The 22558-nt window shown below is 39.1% G+C and overlaps 1 protein-coding gene across 2 annotated transcripts in view; it reads left to right on the top strand.

Moving 5' to 3' along the window:
* Positions 1 to 21848, top strand: part of mcama (melanoma cell adhesion molecule a) — a 57028-nt gene extending 35180 nt beyond the window's left edge. The window contains exons 2-16 of one of the 2 annotated variants that reach the window (XM_086309396.1): positions 968 to 1098; positions 2856 to 3081; positions 3194 to 3264; positions 3404 to 3491; positions 4047 to 4226; positions 5103 to 5230; positions 6600 to 6744; positions 7292 to 7407; positions 7652 to 7793; positions 12137 to 12267; positions 12461 to 12602; positions 15238 to 15273; positions 18084 to 18210; positions 19184 to 19301; positions 19749 to 21848. In XM_086309396.1, the coding sequence (XP_086165522.1) occupies positions 968 to 1098; positions 2856 to 3081; positions 3194 to 3264; positions 3404 to 3491; positions 4047 to 4226; positions 5103 to 5230; positions 6600 to 6744; positions 7292 to 7407; positions 7652 to 7793; positions 12137 to 12267; positions 12461 to 12602; positions 15238 to 15273; positions 18084 to 18210; positions 19184 to 19301; positions 19749 to 19757 (1790 nt within the window). In that variant the 3' untranslated portion in view covers positions 19758 to 21848. The remainder of the gene's footprint in view (positions 1 to 967; positions 1099 to 2855; positions 3082 to 3193; positions 3265 to 3403; positions 3492 to 4046; positions 4227 to 5102; positions 5231 to 6599; positions 6745 to 7291; positions 7408 to 7651; positions 7794 to 12136; positions 12268 to 12460; positions 12603 to 15237; positions 15274 to 18083; positions 18211 to 19183; positions 19302 to 19748) is intronic. The other variant, XM_086309397.1, reaches the window with a different exon arrangement.
* Positions 21849 to 22558: the final 710 nt, after the last annotated feature.

Consider the following 22558-nt stretch of genomic DNA (forward strand, 5'->3'; position numbering starts at 1 on the left):
AAACTAACTTGATTTAAATTTGGCTGACCTCGCATTCAGTGGGTAAAAACAGCAAATCTTTAACTTGATATTCATTTTGTGGAAGTACACAAAGTCAGAGGAAGTAGGGCAGATTACGAATCAAGATTGTGTTGCTGTGGCTAAAGAAATTGCGGTGGATGATGGCACACCCAACAGCTCGGCTATTTCTGCAGCTATCTGCTCAATACAAAAGTTGACTTAAGCTAAATCAGTGTGAAAGAGAGGTTGGTATTTGCTGTCTGGGTACACAAGTGCAACTGTTCATACAAGTTCTATCTGTTCTATCCTGTGATTGCTTGACTTGTGAATGAAAATATACAAGTTACTGTAATGGTTATCGCATGGTGACGCCTGACAGTGTAAGAAGGTGGGGGTATCTTGTGCCATTTTGCAAAGTAACTCCAAACAAGATTAAGCAGAGAAAATACACGTTATTGTGCCATCCTTCTGTTTTTTCATCACTGTGTGAGTGGGCCCCTCTGGAACAGCAGCCAAGTCCAACATGGCTGAAAAAGCTCTTGGCTCTCTGAATCAACAGCACAGTGTCAAACTGGCTAGTCTTTTTCTTGCCTGCATTCTCCCAACGGCGCCTAGGGAACTACATTTCTGGCCAAGATGTTTTTGTGGGTTTTTTTGTTACAGTCAGTCAGGCAGAAGGGAGATTAAAATTATGCCATGTGGACAGGAAGCCTTTTCTTCTTTGTTGTGCTAACAGGGCAGCCTAGCTTCAGTTTGGCTTGAGAAGACAGTCAATCATCTGTCAGGAGCAATGCTTTAAGAAGTAAAACATATTTTAAGAATTAAAGTTTGGTAAGGATGAATACATCCAATTTCACTGGACAATGCTCTCTGGATTTACACGATTCCTGAATAATGTTTGATAACCATGTAGTGCTTACAGGAAGCATAAAGTTGATTTATGCACATGTATTTCTGTCTTTTTCAGTGTTGGCCAAGGTAGAGCTGTCTATGAATGAGACTGTGGATGTGTACATCGGTGACATGGCTGAGATCCTTTGCCAGTACACCTCCACGAACAGTGACAGCAAGCCCAGATTTTTGATCCAGTGGTTTGCGGTGAGTGAAAATTGATGCTCAGACTATCTGAAACTGTCAACTGCTGTTATATGAAGTCTTAAAGTCAAGCAATTACCTCACCATTAGGGAGCCCTGAGCTCCATTTTTTTGTTGCAACATCAAACTTTTGTGTAATTTCCAGAGATTTCTTAAAGTGCTCTATTTGTGAAGTAACATGCAATCCTAAGTCTTTGAGGCTCTCATTCATTTTAGATTTATTTTGATTCATGCAGATCTGTTCACATAGCAGGGTTTCTTATGTAAATAGGGTTCAAATGTGCAGTTTAAAAATAAAAAATCCAAGCTTCTTAAGTGAGTTCTATTCAATTCTGTTTTATTTATACCACCAAAACACAGCAAAGGTTGGCTCAAGGAACTTGAGGTAAGTTAAATTAAGGTACCGTATTTTCACGACCATAAGACGCACTGTACTAAAAGGCGCAGTCTCAGTTATGTGTGCCATTACTGTATTTAACACACACATAAGGCGCACTGGATCATAGGGCGCATACAAGTACCGTATGCGTATTTAAAAATAAAGCGGGAGCAAACCTGAGTTTGGTACCTTACTCACATTTTTATTACCAGTAATCGTCATCATCAACAACACACAAGCATACAAGTGTGCGTATTTAAAAATAAAGCAGGAGCAAAACGAAGTTTGGTACTCACATTTTTATCATCAATCAAACCCATCGAAGTCCTCATCCTCTGTGTCTGAACTGAACAGCTGCGCTAAATCTCCATCAAACATGCCAGGTTCACTTTCTTCACTGTCAGAGTCACTTTCCGTGCCGTGCGGCTCCTCGGAAATGATGCCGGCTTTTGCGAAAGCTCGAACAACAGTGCCAGCAGACATGTTAGCCCAAGCATCTACAATCCTGGATGGAAAAATGGCACAGTTTCATAAAAAGTGAAAGTGAAACTGCTTTTAGCCGAATGGTGACCGTCGAAACGCTTCTCCCGCTCGTTCTTTGCTCGATGATCCACCGCTCGAGTCTTTCCTCCAACTCGGGCCACCTCGCCTTATGTCCGCGGAAACTCAGCTGCGTTTTCTTGACCTGCCGGAGCTTGTTTTCTAGCTTCCTCCATTTGCGAACCATCGATTCGTTAATCTTAAATTCTCTCGCCGCTGCTCGATTTCCATGTTCCTCCGCGTAGCTGATGGCCTTCAGTTTAAACTGTGCTTCATAAGCGTGTCTCTTTGCCATTTTCAGGGTTGCGCCCACACTTCACCCTTTAGCGTTCTCATGGTGTTCTCTACTACGTCCTCCTTACAACACACAGGGCGCACTGCGCTATAGGGCGCGCCGTACTTTTTGAAGAAAATCTAAGACTTTTAAGTGCGCCTTATGGTCGTGAAAATACGGTAAATTAAGAAAACCCAGTGATCAGACTCCTTATGAGCAAGAACTTGGTGACAGTGGGAAGGAAAAACTTGCTTTTAAACAGGCAGAACCAGGTTCAGGGAGCTGCAACCATCTGCCACGGCTGGTTGGGGGCGAGGATGAACTCCAACTTGGCCATTTTGGACGTTTTGTTTCGGATGCCAGTGCTTGTTATGATTTTCTAGCTCAGAGGGACATGAGCCAGTCAGTAGGAATAGCTGTTTAGCAACAGCTAAACTTTCAAAATAAAAGCCAGGGAATTGCCCATTAGGCAAACTGTTTTTCTGTGTAGGAAAAACTGAGTTGACTGAAAAAGAGTGATTGAACTTTAAATATGCCATGTTCTTACTGTATGTCCTTCTCTACTAGGCTGAACGTGGTGGCTCGCGGTCACGGCTCTATTACGCTGATGCCAATCAAGAACTGATTGATAGCGGCACAGATTACACCGACCGCATTAACGTGGTTACTGACGAGAAAGGAACTCGACTCTCAATCCAGGACGTCAGACTGTCTGACGAGAGGGAATTCTACTGCCATGTTAATGGGCTGGCTGCTGGGAGCGGGGTGCGCAAGACACACCTCAGAGTATTTGGTAAGAAAGCACAGAAAACAAGCTAATCGATCTAAAGGAACATTTAGAATGTCACTGAGCTCTATCTTTATTTATTATAAACCACTACAATTGTTTTTTGTTTCTTATTCAGCTCCTCCAGATGTTCCAGCGATTGAGAGTGTCACTACTGGAATATCTGTCACTAAAGACACACCATCTAAGGTGAGCCATTCAATTTTAGATGCTGACAAATAAATATTCTTTGAGATGGCAATGTGAAGGAGGCATCTGAAAGTCACTAAAACAAATAAATTACCAAGTTAAAGATAGCAAAGATTTCTCTATGTGACCTTTAACCCAGGTTGCATCATGTGAGACACGAAACGGCTTCCCTAAACCTAACATCACCTGGTACAGGGACGGCGAGCCACTGATGAACGAATCAGGACGTGAGTACAAACTGCAGATGGATCAAATAAGAAATAAATCTCCCTTTGTTTAAAATTCACTTTTCTCCTGTTTTATTATAGTTTTCTCAAACACACCCCACAGGACTATAACAGAAAATCCTTTTTGCACATACCAGCTAGGAAATGATAAAATGCATACGTGTAGTTATCTAAAAGAATGCTGTCATACTGGATCAGTACATCCATCACCTTCAGTAAATATTTCTCTATGTAGGCTGCCTTTGACAATGTCCAGCACTAGAGGAAAAACTGCCTGCAAGCTATACTAAAAGCTGGATTGAAGTTGTAACAATGTTAACCACTACATGTTAAATGTCTGTGTTTTTACCTTGTGATCATGTTAGTATGGGAACACAATATTAGCCTAGTGTAACTCTGTAACTGTTCCCATGAACAAGGACTCAAACAGGAGCAAAATATGTGCACTTTGTTCAGATTAGCTGATTGCATGATGCTGCATTGTGCATATTGCAATTAAATTACATAATGGTGTTGGTCGATGCATGTTCACATTTAGTCTTGTCCAATTTCCAGGTGTAAACATAGTGATCCTGAGCTCTCGGATGTCCAGTGACCTCTACAGCGTCCAGAGCACTCTGGAATACAAGGTGGAAAAGGAGGACAAGGATGCCCGTTTCTCCTGTGAAGTCAGCTTCTTTGTCCCGGACGGTATCAGGACAATCGAGTCCCCAAGCGTCAACATCACTGTCCACTGTGAGTTAACACTCAGGGTTTTTATATTGTCATGTAAACTTAAGAAAATAAGTGTACTAAGTAAATATATAACCCAAGATTCAGTAGCTTATAGAACCATCTTTAGAAGCAATAACGTCAAGCAATTATTTCTTTATGACTTTATTAGTCTTTCATCAAGTTTATTTATAAACTTTTAGTTTATCCAGGTTAACTGGGTTTGTGGGAATTTGTTTATGTACAGGATAATTTGTTAAAAGAGATTTCACAACCTTATTTCTAGTATTCAAACATCACATTAACCTGTGAGTTGTGATGTATCATGAGCTGAACTGTAGCTAACATTCTGGTCTGTTTTATAGCATTTGTTGTTAATTGATTATCACTTTTTTATATGTAGTGTCATAACAGAGCATAACGTAACAGAAATATTAACACCTTGGATATATATGAAATCCTTTTCCTTTGTTTTGTATTTGGGTAACTGGCTTCATCCTCAAAGGATGTAAGAATGAAAAACAAAAGCCATCAAAACAGAGACAATATCACACAAATCCCAAAATAAGTCTCTTGTCTTTCACAGCATCTGTCCATACTCATCCTAAGATGGTGTTTACAGTAGTAGTACAGTAGTTTCTTCTTTGGGCCCCAACTTTTTAAAAATGTCCTCAACTCATAAAATGACCTTGTTTCACTAAAAATAAATATCAAAACAAACTTCATTTCAATTTCCGTCACCTATAAGAATTTTAACAGCCTCAGTATCTCCTCTTTCCTTCATTGGCAGGCAGAGCCAAATGCAGTCTGTGCTGTCAGCAATATGGAAATGGCGTTATAAAGTGACTTTAACAGCTTGCTGAATAAGCCTGCTTAATTTGATTTTGTGTGTGCGTACAGACCCCACCACCATGGTGGAGCTTTGGAAGGAGTCGCCCCAGGGCTTGGTCAAAGAGGGGGATACTGTGGAGCTGCGTTGCCAGGGTGATGGCAACCCCCCACCGCACTTCATTTTCAACAAAGTAGAAGTAAGAATGGACGGCCTTTTCTCATCCTGCAAGTCCCAGAGAGAGAATGGGTGACACACAAGAGACATGTAGGGAATGTTTTTGATATGCATAGCTCACAGGGACCCATGTAGACATGAGTGTGCAAGGTCTATGAAGACTCTGTCAGCTCTGACCCTGCAGGTCCAGGCTGGGGTCTGAGACCAGAGGCCACAATGACAGGGCTCATGGGTAGGACTCATTCCCATGTCAGACACGCACTCATTGTACTTATAGACAATGAAAAACCTCAGCTCAGCCGAATTAAGAAAAGTTGAAGTGGCAGTGAGCTGAGTTTTTGTATTGTCCACTTTTGTCAACTTTTCTTAACTTGGCTGTCAGGGTTTTTTATTCGCGGTTGTTGACTTGGGCACATAAGAGTAATTGGAAAAGATTTTTTTCTGAGAAAATAAAGAAAAGTTCTCCATTTTGTTAAGCCATCATCGAGGTTACATGATTTATTCACACAGTAACAGCTAAAAACTCAGACAAGATGGTAAAAAAATGATGTCAGTCAAGCCGTTTGAAGTGTGGAACATCCATTGAATGATAAACAGAACTGTAAAATGAACTCTTTTGTTACAAGATCCTTACTGCACTGTCCTGATCATACTAGTATTTATGAAGGTGAAACAAAAATTTGTGTTCTTGACTCTAGCCAATTTCTGGAATTTCAGATAAACAGATCTTGAAAAGTTTTAATAACTCACCCCATCACTTTTAATGTCCATAAGACCTTTCATGATGTATTAACAGTTGTATCATAGCTGTATACAGAATGTTTTTGCACTGTAATGAATAATGCAACAGACATTATGTGCCTTTTAGTTTTGCTTTCTCGTACGTACACTTGGTAATTGTCTGGCCATATGTGCTTATTATTAATGGACTCACCCATAAATAGTGGGTGACTTTGTTGTTGTCCCTTCAGAAGATTTTGGTAAAGTTGGACAAAAAAATCAACTCTTTTTCTAAGTGACTGTCTGTCTAAGATAGCAGGTTACAAGAAAGGATCTGCTTTTAATTCATCAAATATTTGTGTTTAAAGTTACTAATTTTGAGTCTGTCTTTGGTCGTTCTCTAAGAGGACACAAAAGACTACTTGATTCACTAGAGGATTGAGGAAACTCTTTGCCAACCACAGATTCTGTTTTTGATAGATAAAAGTCAATTACTGCTTTTTTGCTTCCTGCCAATAATATTTTCAATTAGGCATTTATCTTTTTTTTTTTTTAATCAAGCCCAAATATGGTACAGTGAAGTCAAAGGCAAACTATTATTACCTGTTATTGCTTTTACACCAAAGTAAAATGTATTTAGATGAAAATTAAAATGAAAGTATTTGTTGCAGGAGCCTGATGTGAATTTCGAGAGCAGTAGGGATGTGTTGATCCTGTCATCAGTGTCACGGAAAGATAGCGGCACCTACCAATGTCACCCCCTGAAAGGCGATGGCGTCATGGAAGTCAAAGGAGAAGTGGAGCTCAAAGTGCATTGTAAGGAGCAACTTGATATGAATGGCATACATACTTACATATGGGAGGAAACAGTTTTGTACAAATGAAAGTTTACTAATAATTCTCAGGTTTCCCTCTAAACCTGAAGACTTTCTTTCTCTAATTTTAAATATTTTTTTCTTATATTATAGTAAGAAGCTCTGATGTTGATTTAAACTCGACATATCCTGTATTTACCACAAAGTAAATCTTTCTGCTTCTGCTAGAAAAAAGGCTTTTAATTTTAATTCTGTGTATTTTGTTCTACAGTACATGGTTTCTTCATTGCTGTTCTGGGTTTTTTGGGGGGATGTTAAGCTGCTGTTACTATTAAACCTTCAAAGCTGCCCAACAGCTCAATGGACGTAATTCCTGCCTGTCTTTGCAGACTTTTGAGTTTTGCATTTCTGTTAATTGGCAAGCTTGGCTTGCATATTTTTTGGTTCAAAACCAAGTTTAATTCACAGATTCTTTTACTCTGTTAATTACAGCCTGTTTTAAACTGTGTTTTCACATATCTTGTTTTGTCTCTTTTTCTTGTGTCCAGATTTGGATACAGCTGTTGTGGTACCAAAAGATGAAGAGTTAATGCACAAAGGAGAAGATCTGACTGCAACCTGCAATGCTCTGTCCTCCCGCTCAACATCTACTGTCTGGTACAAGGTATGAACCTTTAAAACACAACACTGAGTTTACAGCTGCTTCCTTTGATCAGAGTAAAAAAGAAAGAAACAGAAGTAAGTAAACATCACTGCTGTTCTAGTTCTCCTTGAAGGGAAGATACATTTCTGCGACTGTTCCAGTCTATTTAATAGATGAGATGATGTTTCTGTAGTAGCCACAGTGGATTGACCAGCTATCATAGCCTTTTTTTATGTTTGTGCATCTTTTCTGTGGATATGTATAGGATGGGATGGTGGTGGGTCGAGGGAACACGTTCCACCTGCAGAATGCCACCTATGAAAGAAGTGGGGTGTATAAATGTGAGGTGACGGTCCCCTCCCTGCCTAACCTGAAAACCAACGGTTTTGTTAAAATCATCGTCCAAGGTTAGTAATCCCCTGCACTGCTAGAACAACTTCCCATCACTTTTACTTGCAAGGAAATCGTTTTTCTTTTTTTCCCCCAATTTGATGTATTATATGTATATAATGTAAATGTGTGTGTGTGTGTGTATATATATATATATATATATATATATATATATATATATATATATATATATATATATGTGTGTGTGTGTGTATTAGGGGTGCAACGATACTCATATCGATATTGAACCGTTTGATACAGTTCTTTTGGTTTGGTACGCATTTATATCGAACAATACAATTTTTTAAAATTTATTTCATCAACTTTTCTTCTGACGATGCTGTCTGTGTTGAGAGCTCAGTGGATCTGCGTTCGACTACTCCGCCTAGGCTGTACTGTCGAGCGCAGATCCACTGAGCGCAGCACAAGCTAGCAAGACAGAAGCTAAGCTCGTTGCAACATGGCAAATTGAACCTCCCCCACCCTCATTCAGATCTGGACTTTGGAACTATTTTGGTCTTCATGTGAAGTATGACCCTGAAGGTAAGCGCGTCATGGACAAAAGTAAAACTGTATGTCGGATGTGCAACACAATGCTCAACTACTGGGAACTACTGCGTTAGCACGTTAACGTGTTGACGCAGTCCAGCCCCACGCACGGGGCGATCCGCGGTAGCTCGTTAACGGAGATTTGCCGTGTTGTGGCGTTAACATCATTTCAATGAGATTAACGCTGACAGCACTAGTGGGAATACAACGAATATGACTGCACATTTACGCCGACATCATCCTAGTGCAAAGACAAGTGGAAGCAGACAAAAACAACAAGCACGCATGCTACAAACTTTACCTGAGTCATTTAGACAGCCGTTAGCACATGATTCTCCTTATGGGGACCTGATATGTTTAATATGCTGCTGAGAGTATAGCCCAGAAGAAGCGTATAGTATAGCTTTTATTTTGCAAAGAGCCATTTCTCTGTAATAAACTCTCTTTTCCAAAGATGAGTGATTTCTCGATCAGATAGATTTATTTTTTTATTACTTTGTTGTTTCAGCAACATTAAATTTAAAAACTGTACTTTTGAGTTAAAATATATATTTATAAATTTAATAAATGACAAATTAAAAAAGCATGAACATTTTTTTGTATCGAAAAAATATCGAACTGTGACACCAAAGTATCAAACCGAACCGTGAATTTTGTGTATTGTTGCACCCCTAATATATATATATATATATATATATATATATATATATATATATATATATATATATATATATATATATATATATAAAATGTATATGTGTATATAGAGGGAGAGAGAGTTATGTAGACACCCTACAATAATACAGAGAAAACAACAACAATCACACAACCTTGGCAGTGACATTGATGACATTGGAAAGGAGAAACCTTTTTAATATTTGGTATAACCAGGCTCACAGAGGGGCTAACCTCTGCCTGATTGATGGTGAGTTGGGGGAGACAAGACAAAAGACAGACTGTGGAAAAGGGCCAGAGATTAATAATAACTAATACAGAGTAGTTTATAAAGGCACAGAATGAAAAGAGGTGAGTGAAGAAGAAACATTTGTCCATCATGGGAAATTCCCAGAAGCTTAAGGCTATTGCAGCTTAACAAGGGTGGGTTCGGTCTCACCTGATCCAGCCTTAACGATATGCTAACTAACTATCTATCCGGTCATCACGAATCCTACTTCCAGGCCTAAAGTAGTCTGCGTTTAATATGGCTTTTGTGTCGCTAACATGTTTAATGTTATGCATTTTCTTCTATTTAATCTCAAAAAGCTCCTAAAACAGTCAGTGATCACTGTTGACCTCCCTTGGCTTTTATTACCGCTAATCATTTATTTAAGCTCAGTTTTTAAACCCTTAGGATGTAACTACAGCCCAGCCCGTGCAGCAGTATATGAATGACTAACCTCGTATTGTGGATGGATTATCTCAGTTGTTCTCCTGGCTGAAGTTTGGTCCTTTTACAGCATCCTGCCATGCGATTACATTTGTTCCTGACCACCGAGAACACTCACGTTAACTTTTATCGAGTGGAAAAAAAGTTAGCTTGTTTATATTATGCTAACATAGCTGTGTCGCTAGCGGTCACGTAGCACATCATTATATACCAGCTAGCCAAACTTCAGTAACCCTACAAACGTCACTGCTGTTTAGTTTTCTGTCTTCAGTTATGTTGGAAGTGATAACAGAGCTGTACGTTTTAATTTGTTTCTAAAACCCCGCAGTCAGGACATGCTATATTGTATTTAGATAGAAGCTAGCGAGCTAACTTCCTGCTAACTTCTAACTCCGTTAAAGGTCATAAATTCCATTTTCATGGATGCCTGGATGTTAAACTCAATTGTTACACCTGGTAGAGCAGAACGCTGATCATTTTATTAAAGATGAAAGACTTTAGACAGTTTTTCAACTCTCAGTAATGCTACTGGTTGGATGGTTTAGTGCGATCCACAGATTGGGTCCCAGTGGAGAGCCAAGAAAATGATGAAACGTGACTAAAAAGAAAAAATAATAATAATAACGACAAACCAATGGGAAATAAACAATATTAGAGTGAAAATTAGGTGAGGTTGGAAAATTGTAATAAAGATAAATCAAAGTAACTTAGTTTCTCTGAGAAGACATGTTTGGTTGAGGGCGTCTTTCACACTTGGTTGGCACCATGCTAGTGTTAGAGAACGTCTACTGACAGATGAAGTGCTCGTACTGAGGGCTGTTGACATCCAACTGAAGTCACAAGACAAGCTTATGCAAGACTTCCTGTGCTTTTTTTCTTCTTTTCTTTAGATGGTGGTTTGCTCCACTCAAAAAAAGTCATAATTTCCCCCCATTTAACCAACTTGCTGCTATTCATGGGCCTTGACTGTGTCACACTCATAATTTCCACCATCCTGCAACTGCATGAATTGACTCAAAGGTTCAGTTTTAAGGTTTTTGAAAAGAGTGTACAAATTACTACTGTAGCTATTTAGCAATTGTTTCTTAGCATTTTGTGCAGTTATATATTGCAGTAATAATGGATGTTGGTAACTGGTAACTGTTAGTCAGTCAGCCCGTAGTTGAAAGCAGAACTAAAGCGAGTGAAAATCAACTTAATTTAGTAAACTATTCACTTTACAAACTGTGACCTCTTGGGTGACAATTGTGCAACTTCAACTTTACCATCCCTGCAACCTCGTAATGTGGATGTTTTTGGTTTCTAAAACAGGACTGTTATCTCTGTGCCTGAGAATCGAGCTTTTACACACCATTTGTAAAATACTCGAGAAATGACCCCGAGGAGCTCCATTCTAGATTGCAAATGTGCAAATCACTCAGACAACACATTAAAGAATTTTCCCCATTTGTTTGGGTAGAGCAGATAATTATGTGGAGAATTCACAGCAGTCATGTGTTCTGCCTTTGGCATGCTCTAGTCAGACACCACCCCGCGCTGAAAAGTATTTTCAGCGTGCAGAATGCATCGAGCTTTCTGTGTTCTGTGTCCTGCATCTGTTGGATTTGAGAAAAGAGCGCTTTGGGCAACTTCAGACTTGATTTGCATTCTTCAGAGTTCACATATCAAGTCATGTCAATTTTATTCATATAATGCATTTTATAACTATTAGTTGACCCCAAGTGTTTTCTAGGTCTCCAAAAAAAAGAACAATTTCAGAATAAGTCAAAAATAAAAATAAATATATACCTAACAATAATAATATTAATAATAATAATACATTTTATTTATAGGCGCCTTTAAGACCCTCAAGGTCTCCTTACAATAACACAAGAACAATAGCAGCAATAAAATATAATAAACATGGCAAAATAAAATTTAGACATAGGGTTAAAAAAAACCCACAAACTCTAATAGTGGTGGAAAAACTGTTGAAATTGAAGAGCGACAAATGTTTGACTAAAATAGGCAGTTTTGAGGTTTTAGAGGTGACGTACAAGCGTCATTGATTGCACAGGTTGTTACATGGGCTGGCAGACTACTCTAGAGTCTGGGGGCAATAACAGCAAAGCCCTTTAGTTTCTCTGAGAGAAGTTATTGAGAGGAGGACCTATGTGACCTGGAGGGAAAAAATGAATTGTGAAAACAGCATTAGATATGTGGACATGTTTTTGTTGCACTCTCTTTATTGGTCATGACTTGCTCCCTCTGTTTTTACATCCCTCTGATTTGCCCTGAAAACTAATTACAGTAAATGTCAGCCAAGTGATGGGATTTGTGGTGATTCTTAGAACTTAAACTAGAAAGACTTCATTAAGGCTGTGAGAGTTTGACCGTGTTGTCACTGACATGTAATGATCTTCATTTCTTTATGTGTGCTTCTAGGTGGTCCTGAACTGGTGGGTTCAGAGGAGGAGGTCCAGCTAGATGAAGTGGAAGGCAGGGTGGTGAACCTGAGCTGTGAGGCTCTGGGCAATCCACTGCCAAGCATCTCCTGGAACATCACTGGCAGCCAGGTACTTAGTCTGCCTCGCAGTGCAAACTTACTTCACAGTGGGAGATGACATTTGTCCTACAATGTTCATGTTCAGTCGAAGCTAGCTCGATTTGTTATGATTGTTTACATGTCACGATGATGCTAGCATTTATTACAGTATTCTCAAACAGCTTTAGTCCAGCTTTAGTTAGTGTATTTGTGTGTCTCCACAGAGCTGGCATGAAGTGGATAAAAAAACACATAAGCACATGACTCACAGCGTGGTATCGGTCAAAGTCACCTCGGACATCACCGCTGAGTGCAACGTTTCCAGTGACAGGGGCTCTGGCGTCAAGATTTTCAAAATCAAAGCCAGTAAGTGCCTCTCTCTCACTTACACCAGAACACTATAACTATGACTTCATTTACATATATGTTTTCCCAATGCTAACCTTTGCTCCAGCATGCTAGTTTGGAAACTCTCGGTGCTAAAGAGCTTTACAAGTTTTCTTTCATCTTTTAGCTCGTTTAATTCCAGCTTGCATTCCCATTTGACAGGACTGTTACACACAGTGCCACAACTCTTGCACAATATTTGGCTCCTGGCTAATTAAGGGAGTTAAAAAGTACAGCTATGAAGAGGACAGAATTTTCTGACCTCTTCCAGGCAGCATCAGTGCTGAAACTTAAAACTTATTTTGCTTTTCAAGTCTAAATGAATGAACATCATTAGCTCGCCCTGGTTCTAACATTAAATCTTCAAATACATTTTCCATTTACTTACTAGCCGCCTGCTCTGTAATAACTGTGCAAAAGGAAAGATTGGAAACATGGTTTTTCCAGAAAACATTTATTTTCCTAAATCTAATCAGAAGTCATTTGCTCAGTATTCATAATGCTGATTCCTTTTATCCGTGCAGTTGGAGAAATGAAACATTTTGTAGAGGCACTGCTGGTGTGTTGATTATGCTTTGTGAATTCACATATGGAGAAAGCCCTCAAACATCTTCTTCATACTTTTTCTTAATCATTAGTAACGTCCCAGTGCACAACGTTAGTGTCTGATTTCCTTCGTATTTGCACATTGAAAATACACGACTTTCAAAAACACGCTGGACTTTCAACATGAATATTATAATAAAAAACAATAAAATAAGCAATATAGAGAAAATGTGGTACAAATATATGTGGTGATGTTTGCGTGCATACATGTCTGCAAAGAAGAGTCTCAGGGTACCGTGAGATGATATAAAACAAGCAGATGACTTTTTAGTATTAAATAGATTAAATGCATTTTTCAGGCACTTTGAGGACACACCAAAAAATTGATTGTCACATTTTAACCAAACATCACTACTTCTCATGCACTATAATTGTAACTCAGCGTGGGTCTTTCTTATTTGATGAACTTATTGTAGCCCCCAAATCATTCAAGGTTTGGTGAACTTTCCCTCCTCCTCAGCCCAAGAAGCCCAGGCCTAACATGGCTTCTGTTTTTGTTTTTTTTTTGTTTTTTCAGAAGACCCGTTAGGCCAGAATGCATTCATGAGGTGAAGCTATTAACTCCCCCATCCATAAAAAATCAAAAAAACACACCTGCTTTAAATTTGACCAATCTCACCTTTAAAGTCATTCCTTGGGCAGAGCTTCCCAAATCCCTTTCCTCCCTCTTTAAAATCTCTCTCTGGAAGTTAGGTTTGAAGGACAAAGTTACAGGGACTCGAGTAGGGTGAGTGATGACTGAAAATGGCTTAGAGTGGTGCACACCACTTGCTCACGTGGTTTCCTCGTGAAGTTTGGTTTTTATAATCTTACCCTTAGCAATTAATTCATATTGCAAATGAATGTGCTGAGCATGCTCCTGGTCATGCTCCTGACTGAAGGCTTGTACTAATCTGCTCCAGAGCAGGTTAGTTCTAGATTAGGGATAAACAAAGTCAGACTTCTAGTCACAGATAGCAAAAGGGTTTAAAATTTTACAGTAGCATCTAAAGTCTCTGTCTGTGTCTCCTTCTGTAAGAAATATAGATGCAGCTCTATTCCTTGACAGAATAAAGCTTTCTTTTGTTTTATTGTCCGGTCCACCTCGACAGTCTCTGTGATAGTAAAATGTGTCCTCTTAAGGTACTTGCGGATGTTACATGACATTTGTGACACGGATGTCACACAAAGGCTTTATGATGACACCTCGTATCAGACTTAATTTGAATGAATGTCAGTGGTAATGATTGTTAAGAGGTTTAGACCACAGTAAATACATCACACCTTAGTTTATCACATAAATGCAGTGATTCTTACCTATTTTGGCCTCTCAGAAAATTACACGTCTCCCTATGATTACTGATAAAAAGGTTCTCATGGATTCTTGGATATCATGGATATTTTCAAACATATCTTTGAAAAACCAAAGTATTTCTTTCTTTCTTTTTTTAACATCTCTTTAAGTCTTGTGATTGCTTGAAGGCTGCTGCATTAAACCTCAGATTTAGATCGAAGTAAAAGAAAAAAAAAGCACATTCAGTTGAATAAAATGAAAGAAGCCTGCAGCTACCAAACTGAACTCAATAACTGGTAGCTATGTTTTAAACAATATCTGAAACTTTCCCTTGTTCCAGCTAATAAACTGATCTTTGTTTAAATGATCAAATATCTAACAAGTGAAAAATCCCTGCTCCGGTCCAAGGAGGAGACACAAATCCCTCGGGGTTTGTGTCGAGAAGGGCATCTGGCGTAAAAGTCTGCTAAATCAAATATGTGGAGCTACCCGCTGTGGCGACCCCTTGTGAATAAGGGCGCATGTTAAAGTAGCTTTTTGAACATCTTTGAGTGACTCATTATTGATTCTTTGAAAAGTGCTTTGCATGCTTCAGAAACTTGTGTTACACAGTGCAAGTAGATTTTTATAATAAATGAAAAGAATCCAGTTAAATCTGAGTGTCTGTGTGTGCTCTGCGGATGTTGGTAGACATGAACAGCTACCCGCTCTAAGTTTTGTTCTACTTGTTCACAGTTCCCAGGGTTACCACAACTGCTCCCTTCACTCCTGGTAAGATTATTGCCCTTCAGTCTCTTCTTGTTAAAGACGCCTATTTTTCTTTCGTTCACTTTCTATCAACTTGTGTCTCAGTTTTCACGCTTTTGACTTAAGTTTTGTGTGTGACAGTGAAGGGTTGGATGAGTCCATACATTATTTATCAATCCTTTTCAGTGACTCGATACGAGTCCTGTCTTTGGTTTGCTGGCAGATCTTTGGGATGGCCTGTGGGCACATTAAATATTCTGTTTGATATAGACTAAAAAATCGTAACACCAGCAAATTCAAGCACAGCAGAAGCTAGAATGGTACGTAGACCAAACACTCTGCCCTGGTACAAATACTATTTATTTATACCAGAATTTTTAAAACAAATAAAATAACTTATTAAACACTAAAAACAGACACTGTCTCACTTTTACTGACTTTTCCAGACACCCCTCTTGTTTTACAGCAGATTTTTACATACCTGGAAAATTTGCACTTATTTGTGGCGAGGGGCATTAAAGTAATTTTCTGACGTTATCTGAGCAGTCACTGTTAAATCTTCATCGGCCCTATGGGCCATACAAAGGAACCAAAACAACAGTAAAAAACCCAGTGTGTGCTCCATTTAGGGTAGAGTGCTCATAGGAAGTAAATTCTTGTTTACTTTTATTTACTGCGTTATCGGGAGCTGTAGTTATCTCACATGGAGATTGGCTGGACTCAAAATACTGCAGTTATGTGTATTTTTAGAGTGAATTAACACTATGCACCGTGTTTGGTGTGCTTCTCAATTTTTATATGGATTCAGGACACTCGTGGATATTTCAGTGGATGAAATGCAAAAAAAATATCATGACCTTTGAATTCTGACTGTGAAGTGTGAAGTGTGTCCACGGGTATAAAAACACCTGAAGAAGTCCTCAAAACTAAATTCTTAGTAGTTCTCCCTTACATTGGATGGCTTTGGATGCATCTTTCTCTAGGAAAGCAGAATAGAAAGATAATAGTATCACTTTATTCTAATCCTTCTGCCCATGTCACCTCTCTGTCCATGTCTTTGCACGCTGAGTGTCTCATTCACATTGTTTGTGCAAAATTATGTTTCAGTGCCAAAGGTTATATAGCCTCTCATCCCACGCACCTATGCAAAGGTTAAGAATTCTATTAAAGAGGCTATTAAGCCACTTGGTTAAATTTGTAGTTTTTACGTTGTCGTAGATGTTGTTGTTGTTGTCGTTGTTGTTGTCGTTGTTGTTTGGAGATAAACGTGACACAAAGAGCTGTCATCTTTATTGCAATGAGTATATATTCAGAAGGCTTAGAGCAGTGCAGTCGAGGGAATTTATACAAACTACAAAATTTATTTGAGATTTAAACTGAGAAATTTGGAGTTAGATTTGGGAACACATGACTGTGGAAGCGTTTAATTGTTTTTTATTTTATTAAAAGAACAGAAAATGCAGATCAGTTTATAACCACCTGGCCTTGTTGCTAGTTTTGTAGTCATAGAAGACCCGGACAATACAATGAACTGACACAGAGAGACTACACAGATGTACCAGTGGCTGTATGATATGTAGCAAAAGTTTTTTTAAAGACTTTTGATTAAAAGGAAAGGATGTAAGCTTTTGTATTACATATTTATGCATCAGATAACGATTGTTGCTATTGTGAGTTACAAATACACTAAAATTAATGAGTAACAGGGGTGTGGGATGCCAGTGATGGCATGGTGCCTCTGTTTCTGATGCCTTCAGTGCCCACTGATTGGACTATGCCTGCCTTCACTTTTATTTCAGCTACTAAACCGGTAAAGTTTTATCACTGCATCACTATTCCATTGACAGGATTGGTCACAGACAGACCAGCATATAAACACCCCCAAAGTACTTAAAACAACATTTGTGATAGTTACCGCTACATGAGGTGTCTAAGACATTTTTTGATGATGGCATGCAACCAGGCAAGTCTTATGAGGTGAGAAAAAGCCATCAAGGAATGCTATTTCGGACTTGAAATGACACATTGAGTCAAAATACAATATTACCCTGGAAGAATTTGTTTTTCCTTTAAAATATTCGTATTATTTCCCACCAGTCTATTACTTCTTACAAATGCTGTTCCAGTAGACTTCGACGTGATAATACAGCTCCCCTACATTCTGGATGGATAATGCAATTCAAATGAAGTCAGTTATTAGGGCTACGGGTCACAGATGCTGAGCAAAATAAATGATGATTATAAATGAATGAATAAAGGATTTTTCATACAGTCCTGCTGCACTGCAGCGTCCACTGCCAGTTAAATGATAGAGACAATATAATAGACATAATTTCACAGTCAGTTAATTATTTCTTACGCGTAAAGAGAAGAACTTTGTTAAATAAACTACTTTGTAGCAGAGCAGCAAGTAATGCAGTATGTAAATACACCCCATTATACTTCCTTATAGTTACAGGGTTTTGCAAGAGATAAGTTAAAGAGAAGAATAGTAGAAAACGCTGCCATTACAATAATGTTTACACTTTAAGTCCCTGGTAGAGCTTTAAAATTCACAACACCACACATGTGACACCGTCTTTCTGTTTCATATTCATGTTGTTAAAGTCTAAGCTGTACAAGCTCCTCCGGCGACTGCAGTGATGTTATGAAACAGGCACGAAAGCACTGAGTGATTTAAAGTAAATCATGTATCTTCAGTGTAGTGTGATTGTTATGTGCAGGTTGAACCAGTAAACAGAAACGTTATTGATAAAGTTAACTAGGTTAACCTGATTAACCTTTTAGATGAACCTATGATCAGTGTGTCCTCTGTCTGTGTTTTTGTGACGCAGAGGGCAGTGGGGTGATCATTGTAGTGATCATAGTGTGTCTGCTGCTGCTGGCCTTCCTTGGCAGTGTAATCTACTTCCTGCACAAGAAGGGAAAAATCCCCTGTGGACGCTCTGGCAAGCAGGAGATGTAAGTATTGTCTCTACTCATTCTGCTTAAAGGTGACCGATTGTGCTCATTCTTACACTTAAACTTTCTAACTTGCTGCCCATGGCAAACAAAATGTAAGGTGGAGCTTCTGTGCTCACGGGCATCACATGTCCCTGATATTAGTATATTAGCAACGTCTGCATCATAGAGATAAAAGAGTTGAAAAAACAGGCTGAAACAGGCTATCTAGAGCAGTCTGAAGCCTCCAGCTACTCTGTGAGGGCCAGATTTACTAAATAGGCCCTAAAGAGCATTGACAGGTGTGGCTAGTTTTCTGGGTGATTTATAAAAGTTGTGCTGCTTTCTAACACCCAGGTTGTTTCTTTATCAATATAAAGCACAAAACATGCTTTTTCTGTGTTTAATATCAACTCAATTAAATTGCACATCGTAGATGTTTGTAAATCAGTTTGTGCACTTTATTTAAATATTTTTCTCCCTATATTTTGCATCTTGAAAAGGGAACTGACAGGGATACATTTGCAACAGGGTCACGGTCACGCAATCGTGCCACTACGCTGCCAACAATATTTTTTACGCCTGCATCCAGTTTGCACTGTTGCAACGTGTTAGTAAATGTGTACGCTATATATTTTTTATTATATATTTTTGGGTTTACACTCTCGCCATTTATCTAGCCATCCATCCATTTTTTCTTCCAAATGATTAAGTAATTCTGTGATTTTGGCTCTCTAAAACACATGCATGCTAGGTTAAGCAGTGATTCTGAATTGGCTGTAAAGTGAAGTGCTTCAAGTGTAAAAAATAAAGGACTATTTGAGTCGTGTGTAAGATTAGTATGTTCTATAAAAGAAGGAAAAATGGAATTACTGAGTCTATGAAACCAGAGGTAAACTGTCTAAATTGGAATTTGCCATCATATCAAGCCCAGCACTGATGCCTGGGCCTTTAGCCATGACATACATGTCCCAACATCTCTTTCTGTCGTCAGCACCAAAGAGAAGACCACCAAAGATGAGATTGTTGTGGAGATGAAGACCAACACAAAGAATGAGGAAGCCGTCCTCCTAAAGGCTGTCAACGGAGACAAAAAGGGCCCTAATGACCAGGTAACTATTGTTGTGGATGAACAGTCACAATTTACACTCAACTTCTATGTATAGCCAGTAATTTTGTGTGAACCATGACTGTAGTTTTCATTTCATCAAACACCAACAACAATTTTTGTAGTGACAGCATTTTTAAAACTGCCATCAAATGCCTTTATTCTGTGAAGATTTAACATAACTGCCAAGGCTGTGGAAGTTGAAAATTGTCTATATTGTGGTTAGTTTCACATGTTTGGTAGCTGTTCAGTTAAACTTAAATGTTTGATCCAAGTTAGACATTTGTGCCGTCGCATTCTGGGTAACATTCAGGGCTGCACTGAATGTGTGATAAATATAGAATAACAGTCATGTAGTGCATGCAGCTGGAAACAGGATTTATTCAGTGTGATCACTGGACTGAGAGGAGTATCTGAGAAGCTGACGCTCTCCTCTTTGTCTCCGGCGAAGCCCCTGTGAAGATGTGCAGCAGACAGCAGGATAAATGAAGCCGGCAGTGGGTGTGTGTTGGAACAGCAGAGGCAGGAGACGCTCCCACTGACCTGATACCTGCAGAGTAACACCACCTCACAGTCTGGACGTTCGACCCACCGTGCTTTGTTCACAGCAGTATTCAGATGATCGACACAGAACTGCAACCATACATGCACATTACACTCACACACGCACACACATTAACACACACAGGTATGTACATAGAGATCTGTATTTTCTTTTGAGTGAATGTTTTCTTCCATTCATTAGTTCTTGTACTACTTCCTGAAACTGTGTTCAGCTCTTTGCTGTTGTTCAGTGTGTATGATGGCATCTTACGTGCATCATGTTATTTTATTTTTTGTTTTTATCAAAGTGTATATATTATATATATTTTGTTATTTAAGGAATTTGGCACTCAGATTTTCATTTCATGGCAGCGTCTGGGTCTTGTGCATGTTGATCCGTGTTCATGGTTCCAGGTGATGTTTAAGGCAGGACATGTTGTCAGAGACCAAATGATACAGTCATACTGAGAGGGTGTCAGTGTGTTAGACTTTAAGAAAAGGACGAGTAATTTCAGCCCGAATCGATGATCATCAGCAGGTTAATCCCAACACTAATTTGAGCGTCAAAACGACACAACACACTGGCAGCTTCTTTGGAAACTGCTGTCAAGCTCGTGTACTGTTTGTAAATACATGTTTGTACAGACTTGCTAGTGGTGGCCTTGAACTATTACTGAAGGTGAAAAGGTCAAAGGTTAGAGATCTGCTGTGCCTATGTTTTTGAGAATACATCATACACTGAATTTGTTTGTTTGCTGTTTGCTTTGTGTTTCCACTGAGAGCTAGTTGCCTGAAAAGGCGTCCCAGTGTTTTTGCATGTGTGAGTCCAGACAACACACATGCTGCAGATACTGTTTTCCAGTCTGGCTGCAGGCTCTGCGCTTTTTTCCCCCCTCAGGCAGCCACACTTTTTGTTTTTGTAGACTTTGAGAAATTATATGCGAAGACCTGAGATTTGAACATTTAGTTTTCTGGTCAGCATTGTGCCAGACTGATTAAAATAATCTTGGCTTGGCATTACCATTAAACTATCACAAACCTTCAACAAAAATAAATTGCAGACATTAAGATTTCTGTTATGGACTGCCAAACTAAAGCAAGTGCTTTTTTTTCAAACCTTGAAATATCAGTCTACAGTTTGTCATTTTGGAGGAGAACGGCTTGAACAATCTTCAGCAAACCCAGAAGTCTGAAAACTAAACATTACTGATTTTCTGAACATATTTGGAAGACTCTTCTCACAGTGTTTAAAAAACAATATCCAGAAATGATGAGCTGCTTCTCCTCGACTCATTTGTACAATGTAAACAAGAGTTTATGCCTCCATTCTTCTGTACACAGCAACACGTTGATTTGTTTCTTGAAAAATATCTTCAAAGCTTTTTGAAACACCTTCAACGATTTATATTTCAGTAAGTGCTCAACTCTGTTACTCCCATGTAATTATAGTACATGAGGCAGAAACTGTGGCTAACCTTAAACACTCTGTACAAATGCAGTCCGGCTGCCTGATGAGGGAAAAGAGGCAAAAATATTGGTGCGCTCCTTTTTTTGGCCCAGTGTTGTGAATATTGCTCACTGTGTACATCATTGTGAAAAAGATACACTTTGTTGCTGAGAGCGCTACATTGCCCCAATGACTTGCAACATTAACAAAGTAGTGATGTGTTTTCTGTTATCTGCTTTTGGTTTGTGTCTTTTTTTGTTCCACTGAGCTGAAGTTGGAAGAAATATCCAGGTACAGGTTGTCCTCAGGCAATAACTGTCATTATGGTTTAGAAAAGCTGCACGAAGCCATAACGCCGACAGTGTCCTGTGTGCAGTGAAACATTTCTGATTCTGTTTTGTTGCTCTGGATTTTTTTCACTGGTGGGGAAAAAAATGTTGTGTTCTTTCTTTTTCTCTACGTGTGTAAATTGAGTACTGTACATGTGATTCTTTGAGCTTGCATTTTTTTATATTTTTCGCAAGAAAATAAAGCCAAATAAAGTTTCATTTAAAGTTTTCATTTAAAGTGTTATTACTTTTGCAGAGGTATAAGGGAGCTCTGAAGTGAGAGCCCAGAGGCTAAATATGAACCCCAGCAAATGTGAGCTCAGTGTGTTAGCTCTGCACAGTCCCACAGTGAGAAGACAGGAAGGAGTGCAGCCTCCAAACCGCTGTCAGCACGAACTGGAAGTGACTCCAACAGTAGCTCAGATTTCCAGCTGGAGTCTGGAAGGAGGCAGGTCAGAAAACAAAGCTCACATCTGCAATGAATTCAGGCGTTAGCTCATGTAGCTGCGAATCAAATCAGCCATTCTCTCTTCATTTAGTGTAAAGCCTCCAAAGGAGGCGCTGCCACCATGATTACGACTCGGTACTTTGGCTTTGTCTTGCATTTTTGCTGCTTGGATGGATTGCTGCCTGTGACGGGTTTTTTTGAGGGAAAAGAGCAAAAGTACATCATATTTTCTACACTGAAAGTTTGTGCTTTAAGCATTTAGTGTTTATTTAACAGTGGGGGAACAACACATAGGAACCCAGTGAGCTGGTTTGTTTCAGAGGTTCTTAATAGGTTTGATGTCTGAGTGTAAATTCAGAACCCAGATCAGAAATAAATTGTGTGTGATTGGGTGCCTCACAGGAAAAATGCACACTGAACATTTTAAGCACAGTGTTAGTTCAGGCTGTGATGGCTCAGCAGACACCCTTTTACACATCCAATAGGCATCTATT

Source organism: Aulonocara sp. 'chitande type north' Nkhata Bay, linkage group LG10 (assembly GCF_057382095.1).
Source record: "Aulonocara sp. 'chitande type north' Nkhata Bay isolate Kocher_YH1m ecotype deep benthic linkage group LG10, A_spYH_male_GT1.1, whole genome shotgun sequence".
NCBI lineage: Eukaryota > Metazoa > Chordata > Actinopteri > Cichliformes > Cichlidae > Aulonocara > Aulonocara sp. 'chitande type north' Nkhata Bay.